Genomic DNA, 17,283 nt, shown 5'->3' on the forward strand with positions numbered 1-17,283 from the left:
TATTTTGGCAACCTTTTGCTCAGGTCTTCCTTGTTGTAGTTTTACTTCCTTTGTCTTCATTAGTGTCAGCTGTTCTCACTTCCTTTAACTGCCCTCTTTTTGTATATACTTTGGCATCTTGCCGTGTTTCTATGTATGCTTCCTTGCTTATGTTTGGATTGAGTTTGGTAGTTTATTTAATGGACTTATGTATTAGTTGGGGGCTTATTTTGAGTTCAGGGCTAGCCTAAATAAAGATTTATTTTTTGTTGATTTTTTCCCCATCTCCTTGCATGGCGAGTCTGCATTTGGGTCCACACCTAACAATCTATGAAACTTTGGCCATAATACCTAATTTAACAAATCACCGAAGACTTGTTATAAAAATGAATTAATTTGTCACACATTCAAGAAACAGGCTACAGACAGCGTAGATTGCAATATATACATTTATTTGACAGAAAAAACAGACATTGTAGCTCTCATTGAAGTAATGCCAGTTTAATTACAGCTGATTCCATATAGTGTAACGGGAGTGCAAAGTATAGAGAGAGGTGACTCTTCATCCATGAATTACTTAGCAGTAACTGGATTTACATGCTTAAGTGAGAAATGCATCTGAGATCAAACAGGATCAAAGCATCCAGAAGAACTGCTACAAAGTGGATTTCATGCCTTGGGAGATTCTTACAGCATCCTGTGCATGCATACATACATACATACATACATACATACATACATGTATTTGTGCTAAGTCAGGTTTTTTAAAAACATTTTTAAATCATATACTCATTGGTGTTTAAATTTTTTTTTCTTTACATAAGAGACAGTAAATCAAGAGTGACACATCTGTAGCAGTAACTGTATCTGACTGTGCTAGCATGACCTATCAGTAATCTCTACTCCTCAGGTGCTTGTTTACGATTGGTTGCCAGCAGATCTGTTGTACATCTCAGGTTTCAGCATTAAACTTCAACCAACACGTCAGTATTGTCCCAAACTGGATTAAACAGGTATAGTGTATATCTGAGAGTGTGTGGTTATTTTTATTATACCCATTCATTACTATAAATAAATACAAAGGACTTGAAGTATATACGTGGTTTTCTATCTCGCTCACGCTCCTCATTTATAGCCAGAAGTGACGACTGACCCGTGACATTTAAAGAAAATTAAAGATTGAAGGCCAACTTTGAAACTAACACTTTCTCTGGTAATACCTAACAGCATGAAGGTTAATCCAATGCAAATCTATCAACATCAGAGAGAGAGAGAGAGAGAGAGAGAGAGAGAGACCCAAACCCAGGGAGGACTCGGGTAAAGTTTGTGGACTATAAAAGGAGTTATACATCTACTCAAAGAAGATTTAAATGCATGTATGGAACAGCTGACTCTATCATTTTAAGATCACCTTGAAAAGGTACTAAATGAGTCTCAAAAGACCAAAGTGGCCTGCCTACAGTACTACAATCTATGAATCAATGTAGTACTACCTAGAAAACAAAGAGGTGGGAATCTTACATCATGCTTGTACACCCTGCTGGAACCAGGCTGTGTTTTTCTGCAAACAAAAAGATAACTGTGCCCGGAGGCATTTTCCTGTTATGTCTACAGTCTGAACTTCCAAATCACTGTTTATATCCTTATGGCACAAAATAAAACATCTGAGGAAACAAGTCAGCATTTTCTTTCAGTAAGCAGCATGGTGTAGTAGTTAGCACCATTTGGCTGGGACTGTTCTTTGTATGAGTTTGCATGTGCTCCCTGTGTCTGCACGAGTTTCATCCCAAAGTCAAATGTACTGAGAGGAAATGATTTTTGATCCCCCGATGAATCTGAAAGCCTGTTGGTAACACATTACACCATAATGGATTGAAATTTTGCAGCACCTGCAGGGTACAGGCCCATCTAGAACTTGCCAGTTAACAATTAAATGATTCAGAGAAGGCTTGGAAGAAGGTGCTGTGGTCAGATGAAACCAAAATGGAGCTCTCTGGCATCAACTCGACCCGCCGTGTTTGGAGGAAGAGAAATGCCAAATATGGCCCAAAGAACATGATTCCCACAGTAAAGCACAGAGGGGGAAACATTATGCTTTGGGGCTGTTCTTCTGCTATGCATACAGGATGATTTCACTGCATTGATGGGCCGATGGAGCCAAGTACGATAAAATATTGGACGAAAACCTCCTTCCCTCAGCCAGAACACTGAAGATGGGTCTTGGATGACAATGACCCAAAACCAAGGCAACAAAGAAGTAGGTAAAGAAGAAGCACTTTAAGGTCCATGGAGTGGCTTAGCCAGTCTGCAGACCTCAAACCACTCAGCAAACTTACAAATTCGCAGTGGATCAAATAATTATTACCAAACTGTACGTAGCCGCAGGGATAAGCCCAGCCTCCCCCGAAACACTGAACTGGAAGAGCAGTTAGGAAAATGTAAGGAAGATGCTTTGAGGACGGCAACTAACTGTGAGCGGTTGCAGACCTGGTCCCCGTCTTTGAAACCATCATCTCAAAGGCAACAAAATCACAACTTCATTGCAACGCTCAGAATAATTATGGTCATGCTGCAGTCTCAAACCACTGTCATTCCTAGAGTAAAGCATTAGGCTTCATTTAGACATCTGTGGAAATCTATGTCTTAACTTCTGGCGAAACCGGAAACTCCTCAAGACTACCTCAAGTTGTTCAACCCGAGTTTTGGTAGCCGGTTTGACCTACTTATTCTGTACTCTCAGATTATTGGAAACATAATCTTAAATCTATAAGAAACAAAGGAAACACCTTGAAATTGAATCTTTTCCCCAAACCCAAAGACACTGAATTTGCTATGAGACAATTAACCATAAATTCATATTTTGCTGGAAAATGATTTAAACCAAAACCTAAGTTTCCTGTATATTGAGTAATAGTTGTTCTTTCCTTTAAATTATCCTTCTGCAACAAGATAATCATCTAAGGCAACTTTATCATCTAAGGCAACACATCAAAACAACCACAAAAAAAACAAAACAAAAGAAAAAAAAAACAGTAACTGCTCAAGTGCTTTAAATATGTACGTGTGTGTGTGTGTGTGTGTGTAACAATGCAACATTAGAAACACATTTACAGTTTGGTCACAACAAATGGGAATTATTTGCAAAGCAATTCCCCTCACCAGTAATCAACAGGATATTACAGGGACAATTTAGTAGTGCAGTTCTGCCATTGGTATCCGGTAAGGAGTGTACACACTACATTTGGCAATATCTATGTAACAACTTGTGTTTCTGTTCGAGATTTCATCACACCACCCCCCACAAGACCGTATTGCAAACCTAGTAAGATTAACCAGAATTAATTCTGGGTAAAAGCGGGACAGCAAGTCTCTGGACAACATGAACCAAAGGGCTTAAAGGCCTCCTCTATCACACTGAGCTCCTTAAAAATGTCCACGACTGATTAAAAAAAATAAAATAAATATATCACATTGATTTTTACATTCAGTAACATTTCAGTTGTTTTGCTATTTTTTGCCATTTTTTCCCTCTCAACACACCAGCAGCTTTTCCATCAGATCAGTAAGGAAGAGGCTTCGTTAGTCGTGGGTTAGAGGCTCCGTCAGCCATGAATGTCTCGTTAATCTAGAACCAAACACACAGTCTGTTAATAATTTATAACAAGACTCCAGTTTACAAGCTTAATTTTCATGCACAGTCACGACATCACTGTTACGACAAGGATGTTAAAAACAAAAGGATATTTCTAGGTTTGCTCTTCTTCAGTTATAGGAAACCTAGAAGGAAGGATTATAATTTAATCTGAAATCTAAACCACACACACCACAAAGCAGCGATAAGATGAAACAGGCTAACAAGACTACTTTAAGGTACCTGTGTGGAGTAATGTGTTCCTTAAAGCAGTGATCATCTATAACAAATAAATAAAACTAAGCTCTTCATAGTGATGAACCCACAGATAATTATTACCCGACTCTACCTTACATTCAGCTCCATGTTTGGTTTTACAGCCTGCATCTCTGTTGTTTAGGTTTAATCTTGTAGCTCAAAGCTTGTCAAAAGAAGATTTTTTTACATACATGTACATTTACAAGTACTTTTTTTTTGTCAAATAGCCAGGAATAATGAGAAAATGGACTGATTTCTGTTACCGCTCCCTTAATTACATGGACCAACCGTACTTACACGAGTGGTCCTCATAGCCCATACTGATCCCTGTGATAACAGGCAGCCATTTTTAGTTTCAATACTGGAGTTAGCACTATAACACAAGTTGGACGCTTTCAACTTCTGAAGGAAAGGTATAACACTTTAGCTGCCAGAGACAGTCTCTAATACAGGGGCGGGCAATATGAAAAACTGGGCTTGGTGTAGAGGACCACTCCAATAAAAGCTAATTACATGCCCTAACTAACTGCCTGCTTACCTTTTGTAGCTGGGAAACAAAAAATTGTTACAATTATTAACTCTTCAGTTTCAGTACAAAATCAGCCACTGCCATCCAGCAGTTGTTGTCATCTTCTTTGCAGAAAAGACTGTTGGCAGTAAACATCACTGAGACCTATGATTAGCAGATAAAGTGGCTGTTTTTTTAGAGCCTTTTGCTCAAAGGGCCACTTGCTGTGACCAAAAACAATGCTGATGACAACAAATGCTTACTACTAAAAAAAATTCAACCATTAAAAACTTTAATGCTCCGTGGAGTTGAAGGAAACTGTATAGTCAGGTAATAGTTTTGTGTGGGTTCATTCCTTTTTACATACAAGCGCTTAAATATGATTAAATGATTAAAAATATTTATAGAAGCTCATCTCAGATGAACTTCATGTGATATTTAATACATAGAAATGTCCTCCATTGTGACATGAGCTCATCACTCACTTGAAAGCGCCTCCACCTCTCTGGCTTTTGACAAACCCACTCCAGAGTTTTGTTTGGGCTGGGCTCCCAGCTCCTCTGCCTCCTTGGACGAATTCCGGTTCTCATCTACAGGTTTCTTCTCCTTCGCCTCCTCTGGATTGTAGTGCCCACCCTCTTTTGCCACCATCTTCTCCACCTTCTCTATTAAGTGTCCCACTTGTGGATTCTCCCCAAATATGCAGTTGTTAATAAGAAAGTACCTCCGCTTGCATTTCTCCAGCACCCACTGCAGATCTTTACCCTCCCTACGAATGTACCTCTCGATGGAGATTTTCTTCAACACATCCGCCCAGGTGAACACCACAATTGTATGCCTCCACACATCCTCCCCAAAGAGGCTCACGTGTTCCTCAATGCGAGCACGGTCCACCTCGGTGAACATGCCAACAGGGATGACGAGCAAGAAGGCGTGTGGACCTGGAGGGCAAAGAGAGGCTCCCCTGACTAACTCCTGTTTATAGGAAGGCGGAGTATCCTGGGAAGAGAACCATCCTGGCGTGTCCACCACTGTCACCTGTCGTCCCTGCACCTCCGTCTGCCTCGTAACACAGAACTCAGCAGCTCGCTCTAAATGAAACTCCTCTCTGCCTAAGATGGTGTTGCCTGTCAAGCTCTTCCCCGGCCACCTCCATCCCAACACCACCAGACGAACTTCATCCAGGCGGTTGGCCTCCTTGGCTTCAGCTCCTGCCTTTCTGGCCACCTCGTCTGGTCCAGAGGTTTGTCCAGCTACGGTCCGTAAAAATCATAAAAAAGACAATGTCAGTACAAATAATTGTATTATCGTCATTATACTCATGATTATTAGTATTATTGCATGCTTAAATTTTTTTGCATTTATTTTAAATTTTTAAAAAAATATTCAAATGAATTTTATTTTATTTATTATGCAAAAATGTGCTTATTAGCTCTGAATCCTGTTAAGCCACCACTGGCTTAACAGGATTCACTACATTTAAACAAATAAAAATACTTAACTTTGGGTTTCATTCAAAGCATGTTCAACTTATAATGCAAATATCTAATTAGCCAATCGTTTGGCAGCAATTTAATCCATTTAGACCTGCAGACACAGTCGAGATGACCTGCTGAAGTTCAAACAGAGCGTGAGAATGAGGATGAAAGGTGATTCAAGTGACTTTAAAAGTTGTTGTCAGTGCCAGATGGGCTGGTCTGACTATTTCAGAAACTGCTGATCTACTGGGATTTTCCACACACAAGCCCATCTCTAGGGTTTTCAGAGAATGGTCCGAAAAAGAGAAAATATCCAGTAAGCAGCAGTTCTCAATTCGAGCACCTTTGGGATCTGCAGTTGGCAGCTCCAGCTAGTGCTTGATGCGATCATGTCAATATGGACCAAACTCTGTGTATAAAATTGTGAAAAAAAATGTCAAAATGAAATGTATTACCGTATAATTGCTATACACCTTAATGATTATATCTTTTGACTCTGGTATATATAATTAATGTATTTTGGGATATAATTTGTACGAACAAAAAGGTTAAAGGTTGTGTGGATGTCACAATGACTAACTAAACTTATGTTTGTTGGTTTTAAGACTTGATTAATGGTATACACCCAGTATGCCATGATTGGCTCTTACATAGCATCTCAGTACTCTTTATGCAACATGCCTCATTCACACTCCTCCATACAAGCACTTTTTTTTCTAACATTCACACACTATGCAAGAAACATGTCCTGGATGGACTGGCACGCATCTTCAATGATGTATCCTGGGGTCATCGGGTGTTTCGGGTCTCGCAACATCATACACCCTCACCCAGGCGACCCAGCCGGGGGTGATCAGGCCCCGACTTGCGTACCAGTAGCTAGCCACGGATCAGCCCTCTTAATCCACAGCCACTTTGTGGCTTTCTCTGCCGCTTCGCTCACAGTCTGCGTGGCCCTCTTCTTGGCTGCCCCAACCACAACACACACAGATACTCCCACAGATGCATCAGAAAGCAACATGAGGATCAGGATACAGACTTGGGCATGCAGACTGAAGCAGCCAGGTATCAAAACATCGGCCTTCCACTGATGGATGAACTGCTCTACCTCCTGAAACCCGTGGTAAACGTGTGAATACGTCTACCCAATTGCGCTCAGTCGGACCGAAATACGTTAGCGGTAAATGAGTCAGTGTGCCGGAGTAACATTTAGTTGTTTCGGTGTACCTTTGATGGTTTAAAAGCATTCGTTTTTTCTTTTTTCAGTTTTTAAAAGTTTATTAAGTATTTTTCAAATAACAAACACTACTTGTTAAAACTAACGAGGGGGTATCTGTTAGAGGGAAAATGCAAGAGGTTTTAAAGAAGTCGGTTGCCTTTATAACATGTCGTGAAGGCGACTGAGTCACAGTCACGTAGACCTCCCAAATTATGCAGCAATGCCTGCTGGGGCCGGTTGCGTTGAGCAAAATCGACCAACTTAACGAAGATTTTGTTCCAAATAAAATAAACCTATACATTTACTATATATGGTTACTTTATTTCCTTCCCGGTCCACATTTTTAAGTTACTTCATCTTTTTTGACTTATACTTTAGTTATCTAAAATGTGTTTTCCCACGCATTCTTAGTTGAGTCACCTAAATTAACCTTAAGCTCTACTTTATACACTTTTGATGTACTAAAACCTTTGCTGGTGTGCTGAATACATTTACTGTGAAAAGGAAATGTTTCAAATATTAAACTAAGGCGGAAACTGAGTTTCCAGTTATCGATAACATCTAGTTTAAGATTTATGACTGACAGCCTTTGTGGTTTAAAAGTATTTCTTATAAACCTTAAATACCTTTCAGTAGTGTTTTGCCGATATAGTGAAACGTATCAAAATCCGGTTCGGACGTTTAGCTTCGAAACTGCTAAGTTGATGCTAATTTTGACAGTCCCGGAAACGCCCCGTCTTTATTTGATAACTTACACAAACTTAAGTTGTTTGAGTTGCGATAAAATCAAAATCTTACCTGAGGTCTGAACTGGTTTATTCGCTTCCATGTTCCGTTAAATTCCGAATTATGGTCTTAGTTTGTCTTTGGGCGGCTAGTTCGCGGAATACTTGATGACAGAAGTTACCGGATAATCTGAATGCAAATGCACTACTTCCGGTCCCTGATTTCAAAATAAAGGCACATCGTTTAAAAACCGGATGCATAAAACGTACACAAATATCCTCAATTTTAAAGGTTTTTAGTTATTACTTAAGACTCGAAAATAATATAACCACAAGAATACATAGCTACATATCAAATTTTAATAATTATTATTTTTAGAAAAAGAGGACATAAACACTTTGAGATATGTATAAGACTTTTATTGCGGAACAGGGATAAAGCAATAGCCTCTATTTACAACATTAATGCAGAAGTTATTTACAGCTGAATAAAGTACAGTTTTTCCCTTAGTTATAAAAGCATTAGTCAAGCCCTAGCTACAATTTCATTGACCCTTTAAAAATTTTCTGTCATAGATTAGTATAGTTTCTATGAAAGTTTGTTTCTGACAAAGAAGGCAAACAATTTCCATCCATAAGTCAAAGTTTGTTATTTTTCAAGTTAAAATTATTTTCTCAGACATTTAAGATACACAACCCCAAAATTTGAGATATTAACACTAAATTGTATATGGCAAATCTTTTTTATTGTAGTGGCAGAAATGACATTCCATAACTTTCCATTAAAAGAAAAAAACAAACAAAAAACAACAACAAAAAAAACCCTCACACATGGGAACAAAAACCTATTCCTTCACTTCTTGATAAATATTACTAGTCATGTAGCTGAAAGTTTACTCAAAAACAACATATTGCTTTTCATTATTGAAATGGCTTTCAATAATAATAATAATAATAATAATAATAATAATAAAAAGACTGTGAGAAAGATCCTTTTATAGTTCTGTGTATGCTTTCTTCAGGAAACAGGCTGCCTTAGTGTACTTAAGTTCCCCACGATGCCAGCATGCGCATGTCATCTTCTTCTTCAACCTTTCTCCTGGTTGCTGTAAAAAAGGAGGAAACAATTAATAATCAATGCTGTGGACTACATATGGAAAATTTACCAGCAACCACTTTTTTTTATTTTACTGATGGCAAAAAGAATCTTCTCCTTTAATGGATTTATAATAAGCCTTAAAATCTGTTGTGTGCATATACTGCAGCACATTTTCACAATGGAGAAAAAACAATCAGTTTCCATTATTACATTTTCGCGATTATAATTGGATTTTATAATATTCAAAAAAATACACTAAAGATCAGATTAACAGAAATATGCTTAAAATTAATAATTTAATAGATACATTTTTAGAAATATTGTGGTTTTTTTTTTTTTTAAAGTTGGGACAGTATTACAGTTTGCAGGCAAGCGTGTGAAAGTGGCCATCACATGTAAGATCTGTCAGTTGTTAGAAACTTACTTGCGCGCTCATTGGATCTTGATGAAGGCAGTTTGGAGCTGGGAACGCTGGGCAGTCCGCCCATACTCATCATACTTTCTTCAAGGTCCTCCTGCTCTAGCTCCTCCAGCTCAGCCAACAGTTCATCCTAACAAAAAAAGAAAGGTGAGCACGTGCCACACAGCAAAATACCAAGCATATTTTAATATCTGTGCAAAAAAAAAAGTCTTTATAAACACTAAGACAGTCTCCACCTCATCAAATGTTTCCCCAGAAGGTCTGGAGATAGCATCACTGATTTCCTGGGCCACGTCCTGCTGCTCGGTGATATCTGCCATCAGGTCATCGATCTTCCCCAAATCCCTGAGAATGAGAGTAAGAGTGAAAGAAGGTGAAAGGGTTTTCACTCACTTAAAACACCGCACTTGCTTTCTTAATTAAATTCTGTTTGAGATTCTCTGTGTTCAATTATCACACACAACATTCAGTAGTGTTGAAACTGCACCAAAGAAGCATTAGGATTTATTCATCATTTTGACTAAATATACATTTTTGATTGTATGTTGCAGCTTTCCTTCTGAAATATGGCTCATAAATGAATTTATGTCACATGTTTCCTTGTTCAAAAGGAAACAATCTCTGCACATAAACACAACCAAGCCAGGACTACCGGTGGAAAGTAAGACCAAAGTTCAGGGGGGTTTCTGCCTTGTGTGAGCAGCTTCTTACGTGTTCTCATGGATCTTCTTCATGGCCTTGGCAGCATAGCCCATGTTCTTCAGGACCTCCGTGTTGGTGTGAGAGTTCTCCAGAGCTTCCCTCTGAAACTCGATGGTGGAGAGCGTGCCATCAATCTGGGTGAGCTGCTGCTCCAAACGCTTTTTCCTCTTCAAGGCCTGCAGGGCAGCTGACACAGAGAGGACACAGAAGTCACTTGTGCAGTTAAATTTCCAAAAGTGTCATGTGTCCTCAAAAAAACAAAAACAAACAAACAAAAGACAGGGTTCCTCCCTTTCACAGGGTGACGTTTATTCTTAGTCAACAACCAATGCAGCTGAGACAACAGTCCATGCCACCCAGGGCTGTAGGTGCAGCTCTGAGGGAAGGGACCTTTTAGGTTTATTAAAAAGCCTTTGTTGTTTTACTTGTTAGAAACCTGTTGTATTTTCAGGCATTGTCAATGACACACTGAAGACAATCACTGCGAGGAAAGTATTCACAGTTGTGTCACTGTACATTTAAGAGTTGTTTTACACTTTCCTGCACATTTATCTAAATAACAAAAGTGTCATCCACCTTAAATTTTTGATATGTGAACTAGGATTTATGAAAGCTGGTACATTTGTAGTCGCAAGAGTCCAAAAATGTATATTTTAAAGGTTTTATGGGATTTTCACTGTAAAAAAAATAAAACAAAAAAGACTTGTTAGAAATAAGAGTCAGGTTTTATAAACTCTGTTTATATAGACATTGTGTCTTCGGTTTAACCCATGAGCTGTTGCTACCACACATCAAGTTATTAAGCAAGAACAACAGAAATGTAAAATGAGATATAAAAGGCCCATAAACCACCTCCTTTGCTTTGATATTTGCCCGGACAAAAGATTAAAATATAGAAGCGTACAAGATAAGACTTCCTGGAGGCGTAGTGTGTCCTGGCCTGGCCTCGGTGGAGGAACAGGTGCACACATTTTTTCAGACCATCATAAAAACAAATATAAATACCCCTCTTGTTCTTCGTGCCGTGCTTCTTGGCTATCGCAATTTCTTGCTCTATCTTCTTTTCCAGGTAGTCCTGCTTCTTTGTCAGCATTTCTTCTGTTTCCCGGAGTTTGTGGATGGCCTCCTGGGCCGAAGGGTTTCCCTTCGACTTGTGTTTCGAGCCCCCCTTGAACAAATTGGAGATTTTGCTCATTTTGGCTGTTTGGGGGCGGTAAACTTTGTTGGTAACTAAAAAGCAAAACAGTCTGAACGATCGTCCAAGCTTCTTTTCTCTAAAGGCGGGTGTGTTGCGGGCAGATATTCCAGCTCGACGGCTTTGTGTTCTTTCAAACAAGCCGTGAACACAACTCTCGCCACACCTTTCGCAGATACCTGCGTGACGTCTGGATACCTGACGCCTTACCTCCCGTTTCCACCAGGGCTTAAATTTTGCGTCTTTTCCGTGTTTTCTCTCCAAACGGGATAATACAACAGTGCATCATATCTTGTTTTAACGTTTTAATTTAGTTGTACAAACAGATATGTTGATTAAGCTGATAAAACCAGAAAAAAACTGAATTTTATTTACTGTGAAAAAAAATGTGGATAAATGAAATTGTTAATTTATTTTACTTTACATGCGAGTCATGTGAATCCTGTTACACACATATAATAAAAAATATAAAGATTTAAAAAGTTTTATATGGTATAGACTCAGTCACGTGACGACGCATTTGGGGTCAAAGTTCGTGTCGATGATCTCAGCTGACGCTGTTTCGGTTAGCTAATGGCTGAATTAGACATCGGGAAGCATTGCCAGGTTGATTCCTGCAATCTGAAAGGTCCGTTGTATTTTTGTGTGAAGCACAGTAAATAAAGATGTTGGGGTGCGACTTTATTCTGCTGTTTTAATTATTATGAAAACGCCAATCGTCTTTTTTTTTTAGCATGCTTAGCCTGTGCGCTAACGCTTGTTAGCGTTGGTTCCCTCGGATAAAACTCAATTTGTTATCAAGCATTCTTCTCTAAAACTACAAACTCCCACAAGGAAATTCAGCTCGGTATTTAAATGAGTTACGACAGTTGTACTCTTAATGTTATGTAAATATAAGTAACGTGAATGAAGCTGATTGAAAGTGTCAGACTAGTTTAATGAGCTACTTTGGGACAAATTGTTAGATCTCATCGTTTGAACTGGACAAGTGTACTTATGGTCCTTGTTCACAACATATTTAACACGTTCTCCTTGTTCTTCTCACAGACTTTCTGCCATTTGTTTGTGATTCCTGCGGTGGTGTTTTCTGGTAAGACTTCAAGTCAGGTTTTTTGTTTTTTTCTTATGTGCATCTGTTAGCGTGTTGTTACGAATACTGTAATATATATGTAATATATATTTATTATATATATATATATATATATATTATATTTGAATAGTGTTGTTTTAATGTCGTTAACTGACCCCACACTAAGTGTTAAATCCCTTTTTGTGTTCTAGTCGCTGTTGCTTCTTTTGTATTGAAGTGGACCAAACTGAAATAGTCTTCTGTCTATAAAGATACATAAATAAGAAATACTTATAAAAACACCCCAGAGGCCTCTGAGTGAGGTCAGAATACCCAGGGTATTTTAGCATTATCTGGATTCACTCACCTTAACATTGATAGTCAGGTAAAGAGGTCACACAAAGCTGGTTATCATTTGCTCTGGTAACCCAGGGTTTCCTCTGAAACGTAACTGGTCAGATGATCTTTACAATCGCAAATATGCTCAGTAGAACAAGTGATTTTATAAAGGAAGTTGACTCTATATACATGGGAAATTATAAAAACATCTACACACCTACAGTCGGTGTGAGAGGAGAATTACTGTTGAGTACAGTATTTAAAATGTGCACTTTGGTCAGTAAGACAGGAGAAGAGCTACAATTTTAATACAGTTTTGTCTATTTAAATCCAGGAAAGTAAACTTGGTTAAAATGCTGTGTGACCAGACTCATTATAACAACTCTTCCATTAAGACACAGGAGAATCAGGTGGATTATAATTGGGTATTTCATTAAGTTAATGCTTAAAGGACAATTTTAGTTTTTATTCTCTTAGCTGCAGCCTTGGTAGTGTTTGATGGGCTGAGTAAAGAGTAAAGACTAAATATAAAATTAGAATTCAAAGGTCAGCTTAGTCTAGTTGCAAACTCAATAAAAGGTCCAGGAGTACAAAAAGGTGTCCTGTTTTAAGATCATATATTAATTTTTATAGACCAATAAAATTGTTGTAAAATTGTTTGCAGCCAAAAGGAGAAAAAAAAAAACAAGGAATAAAGTTGGCACTAAGAATACAAGGAAACAAAAAGATATTAGATGCTATTGAAAAACTTTAGACCCTCCTACTGTCTGCGCACTCATGTCAGAGGGATTTTTCCAAGATTGGTGACGCTATTTTTCAGGGAAAGTTCATACCTGTTGTTCTCTTATCTGAAATATAACCTGCTGCAGAGCAGATTAGGTTCTTAACATAGGTTACCATGACAATAAACTCTGGTAAAAACATAACCAGCTTCGTAGTACGGAAAACTCTTATATCTGAAGTTATCTGGTTAAGATAATTCAGGTGAGAATTGTTCATTTTCACCTCAGATAAACACATTTTTGTCCCTTTCAGTCTCGAGCACAGAAGCAAAGATGGACACTCATGTTCAAAGGTATCCTGAGCTGTTAAATAAATTAGCTTAATGTCTTTCTCTAATATTATCAGGACAACAAATACATTTCTCTTTATGGCTGAAGCCTTTCTTCACTCTATCTTTCTTTTCTTTTTAGGAGTCAGTAAAAAGGGAATCCGGGACAGCGGATGGAACTACAAGTTATCCGTGCTCATTTGAAGACTGCAAGGGAAAAGAATTGTTACCAGTTATATGTCCGCAGTGTGAAAAACATTTCTGTTTGGCGTAGGTTACCAACTTTAATGAACTTTTTAATAAGGCGGTGGCTCTTGAGCGTTTTCTGATCCTGTTCATGGCAGAAAAAGTTTAAACCTCCGATCGCATAATTTTTATTAATTCAGAACTAATAAACTGACTGTTTTGTCTTTATAGCCACCGGCATCAAGATGATCACAAGTGTGAGAAGCTGGAAGTCCAAAAGCCTCGAATGCAAGCCACCAAAGAGCTGGTGCAGAAGATTGTAGGTTAGTTAATGTAGTCCGGAGTTTCTTCTGTCATTCCTCTTTTGTCCACATGGGATCAGTATTAAACAACTGCCTTCACTCTTGTGTGCCTGTTCCCTTTGACCTGTTAACCTGGATTTTGTTTTCCTTTGTGCCTGGCGGCCGCTCAGAGTCCAAAGATGGATCCAAAAGTAAAGGGCGCAGAGGAGCAAAGAACAGTGCAACCGCAGCAAAGGTGGCACTGATGAAGCTGAAGTTGCATGCTGCAGGGGACAAGGGGCTGCCGCAGGTAAAATCCCAACTGTCGATACTTTTATTTTGACACTTTACTGTCTGCTCAGTTTCTTGTGTATACATTACTGCATGTTAAACATGTCTTGTCATCCACCTGCCATTATTCAGTTTCTTTTATTTTTACTTTCTAGACAGAGAGAACCTACTTTCAGGTGTATCTTCCTAAAGAATTTAAAGACTCCAGCAAGCCCATGTTCTTCTGTTCCAAATGGAGCGTGGGGAAAGTGGTGGATTATGCAGCCTCTTTGGCTGGCCTCAAGAACAACAATAACGTGCTGACAGCTAAGGTAAGAGAACAGAGGCGTGTACTACAAATAGCAATATCGATGGGTTAGTGAAGTATGTTGAGCTTAAAGTCGGCGTTGTCTGTGCCACAACATCCCAAAAGGTTGATTCTGTTCATCTGGACGTAGCGTTTCAGTGGGAGAAACATTTCGACACTCATCCAAGTGACTCATTCAGTCTCAGCTGACTGCAGGCTTCCCCAAACTTATAAACAGTGCCTTTGCACAATGACTGAAACTAGCACCACTGAATGAACAATGGTGGCTGTCTTTTTACCACCGTAGGTTACTGTAGCAACAAATGCTTTGGTATTTGTTGCGTTAATACTGTAAGGTGTCTATAGGCAAGTGCTGTTTGTGTATACACACATTAGAGCATAACTTTTTACTATTCTCTAAGTGAGAAGGAATACATTATGAAACCCGTTCGACCATACCTTAGTAACACTACTTAAGCAAGCCCTGCAGTAAAGCTACAGTAGCCCAAAATGTGCTGCGTGGTGACAGGCAATTTATTTTTCATACCATCCCAGGAATTTAGCTGATGATACAGCAAATAAATGTTTGTCCTGGAATTGTGTGTAATAGAAGCCACATTAGTAAATTGATTGGTCTGTTTGTGAGCCATTTATCACTCAAAATATTCAATCACTGAAATTAATGTCACTTTGATAAATAGATTTCACAGTCCCCTTCATTAGACTGTTGGGAATAGACAGCAACATAAGAGCACGCTGAGTGGGGAAAATAAATATATTACCTAAATATTAACGATTTTCTGCAGCATTCCCGTCTTGCCTTATTTGCTAAACCTATCACTGTTTGTTTTTTCTCTTACACACGCTTTTGCTTTCAGAGCTGCTTTAATTCTTCATGGTATAGATTCAACAGGTCTGCGTGCCTAAACGCATTGAGTTGTTGGACATTGTACCCACCACAGTTACAGTTTTATATCTAGACAAAGCTGTGTAGCATCGTGCACATCTCTTAACAGTATCCTCTTCTCTTTAATTGCAGAAGCTGCGGTTATGTCATCCTCAGACAGGCGAGGCTTTTCAGATGGATGACACCCTGCTCTCTCTGTTGGCTCACCCAGAAACTCCTCTGTATAATGGGGGAAATGTCATTCTGGAGTATCTGGACAATGAGTGCACAGGCCTGAATGATATTTCTGACTATATCACACAGAACTGACCAGACACTGTGAATAATTTCTGTGTGCAGTTTGTATTTATGCAAATAAATTGCCATTTTATAAATGTTGCTTTGGGTTTTACTTTCAAGCTGAAAAGAGAGCATTATGGAGTTGTGCAGTTAATCAAGTACACCATCTCTATAATGATGCTGTGGTAAATAGAAGTAAACACGACCCAGGTGGGACTTGAACCCACAATCCCCAGCTCCGGAGGCTGATGCCTTATCCATTAGGCCACTGGGCCCTTTTGTTCATCATTTGCTTCATCAATTTTAAAACAATGCTGTATTTTTTTAAGGCACTTAAAGGCACTTAAACTTACTGTTCTGAGAAGCAGAAGTTAAAACAAGAACAAGCAGCTAAGTTTCCTGAGTGTGCATTACATATGCAAAATCGTACAACTTTTAACCCTCCTGTCCACATCTCAAATATTTTAGAGACTAAAGAGAAAGATGGAAAAGTGTCATTCACACAATCACTGGCCTCAATTTTCTTGTGTCTTTAATTTTTTAAGTCACATATATCAAAAATCCAGACTCTCACTCTTCATTAGTAGGGTTTTCCACCTAGACATTCTCTTTGCTCAGCATTCAGTTTGTGGGACTCTAGCAGGCTATGAGCCCCTGAAGTTACTATTGTATGTAAGAACTATCAAACAGAAACAGAACTTGTTTTCCCAGTACCCAAACGCTCATAGTGGTTTTATCTTCAGTGATATTTAGGCTTAAATGAGCCTTTGTTACAGTATTCAACTTCAACTGTTTTTGTGGGAATGGAAACACATTAAATGATGTAAGAAGTAGCAGCACCATAGATTTAGCTGGTCATTAACTTAAACTTATCCTGAACTGTTGTAGATTTCACAACCACAGTTATCACACTTTAATTGCAGCTACCTTACAAGTGACCCAGGTGGGACTTGAACCCTCAAGCCCCAGCTCTGGAGGCTGATGCCTTGTCCATTAGGCCACTGGACCAGTTTGTTAGCCACTTTCATCACTTTTAAAACAGTGCTATGAAATCTATGATATATATTTTGTTTTAAAAATCCCATTAAATATAGATACGGCAAATTAAACAACATGTAATAGACAGCATAAAATACATAAAACCAAGTCTAAAAGGCTTTTAAAAGAGGTGGTTACTGCCTTATCACCAAAGCCAGTTTTTTCTAGAGCTAAGGGGCCTTGATGACAACACCCTCAAATGTCAAATCATCTTTTTTTTGCTTTGTAGCACGGAGGGTGGAGTAGGGGGGGATCTTAAATGTAATTATAAACAGGTAGCACGTGTACGTGAGATAGCAGGACTGAGATGATGTTCACTGCTTAGTGCTAAACGAAAGTAC

At 38.7% G+C, this 17,283-nt stretch overlaps 3 protein-coding genes and 1 non-coding gene across 5 annotated transcripts; 1 reads left to right on the forward strand and 3 right to left on the reverse strand.

The window, feature by feature from the left end:
* Positions 1-746: 746 nt before the first annotated feature.
* LOC120741138 (GTPase IMAP family member 9) lies at positions 747-8,023 on the reverse strand. Of its 2 annotated transcripts, XM_040043831.1 has the most exons (3): positions 7,872-8,021; positions 4,862-5,629; positions 747-3,604 (listed from the first exon to the last, which is right to left on the reverse strand). In XM_040043831.1, the coding sequence occupies exons 1-3, from the start codon at positions 7,900-7,902 to the stop codon at positions 3,600-3,602; spliced, it is 804 nt and encodes a 267-aa protein (XP_039899765.1). In that variant the 5' UTR covers positions 7,903-8,021; the 3' UTR covers positions 747-3,599. The 2 variants fall into 2 exon arrangements, with proteins under 2 accessions (XP_039899765.1, XP_039899764.1); XM_040043830.1 differs by lacking the exon at positions 747-3,604 and having other exon boundaries at positions 4,854-5,629; positions 7,872-8,023.
* A 178-nt stretch (positions 8,024-8,201) lies between these two features.
* Positions 8,202-11,408, reverse strand: chmp4c (charged multivesicular body protein 4C). The gene is made up of 5 exons (XM_040043838.1): positions 11,026-11,408; positions 10,030-10,207; positions 9,555-9,663; positions 9,322-9,448; positions 8,202-8,904 (listed from the first exon to the last, which is right to left on the reverse strand). The coding sequence occupies exons 1-5, from the start codon at positions 11,213-11,215 to the stop codon at positions 8,843-8,845; spliced, it is 666 nt and encodes a 221-aa protein (XP_039899772.1). The 5' UTR covers positions 11,216-11,408; the 3' UTR covers positions 8,202-8,842.
* Positions 11,409-11,725: 317 nt separating this feature from the next.
* zfand1 (zinc finger, AN1-type domain 1) lies at positions 11,726-16,003 on the forward strand. Its single transcript, XM_040043829.1, has 8 exons — positions 11,726-11,843; positions 12,263-12,305; positions 13,659-13,698; positions 13,817-13,944; positions 14,092-14,183; positions 14,333-14,451; positions 14,588-14,743; positions 15,758-16,003. Exons 1-8 carry the CDS (start codon positions 11,789-11,791, stop codon positions 15,932-15,934), a joined length of 810 nt encoding a protein of 269 aa, XP_039899763.1. The 5' UTR covers positions 11,726-11,788; the 3' UTR covers positions 15,935-16,003.
* Positions 16,004-16,106: 103 nt separating this feature from the next.
* trnar-ccg lies at positions 16,107-16,179 on the reverse strand. The gene has a single exon. It is a non-coding gene; the product is annotated as a tRNA-Arg (tRNA).
* Between the last annotated feature and the right edge of the window lie 1,104 nt (positions 16,180-17,283).

The sequence above is a fragment of the Simochromis diagramma genome, unplaced genomic scaffold, assembly GCF_900408965.1.
Source record: "Simochromis diagramma unplaced genomic scaffold, fSimDia1.1 OVJJ01000602.1, whole genome shotgun sequence".
Classification (NCBI taxonomy): domain Eukaryota; kingdom Metazoa; phylum Chordata; class Actinopteri; order Cichliformes; family Cichlidae; genus Simochromis; species Simochromis diagramma.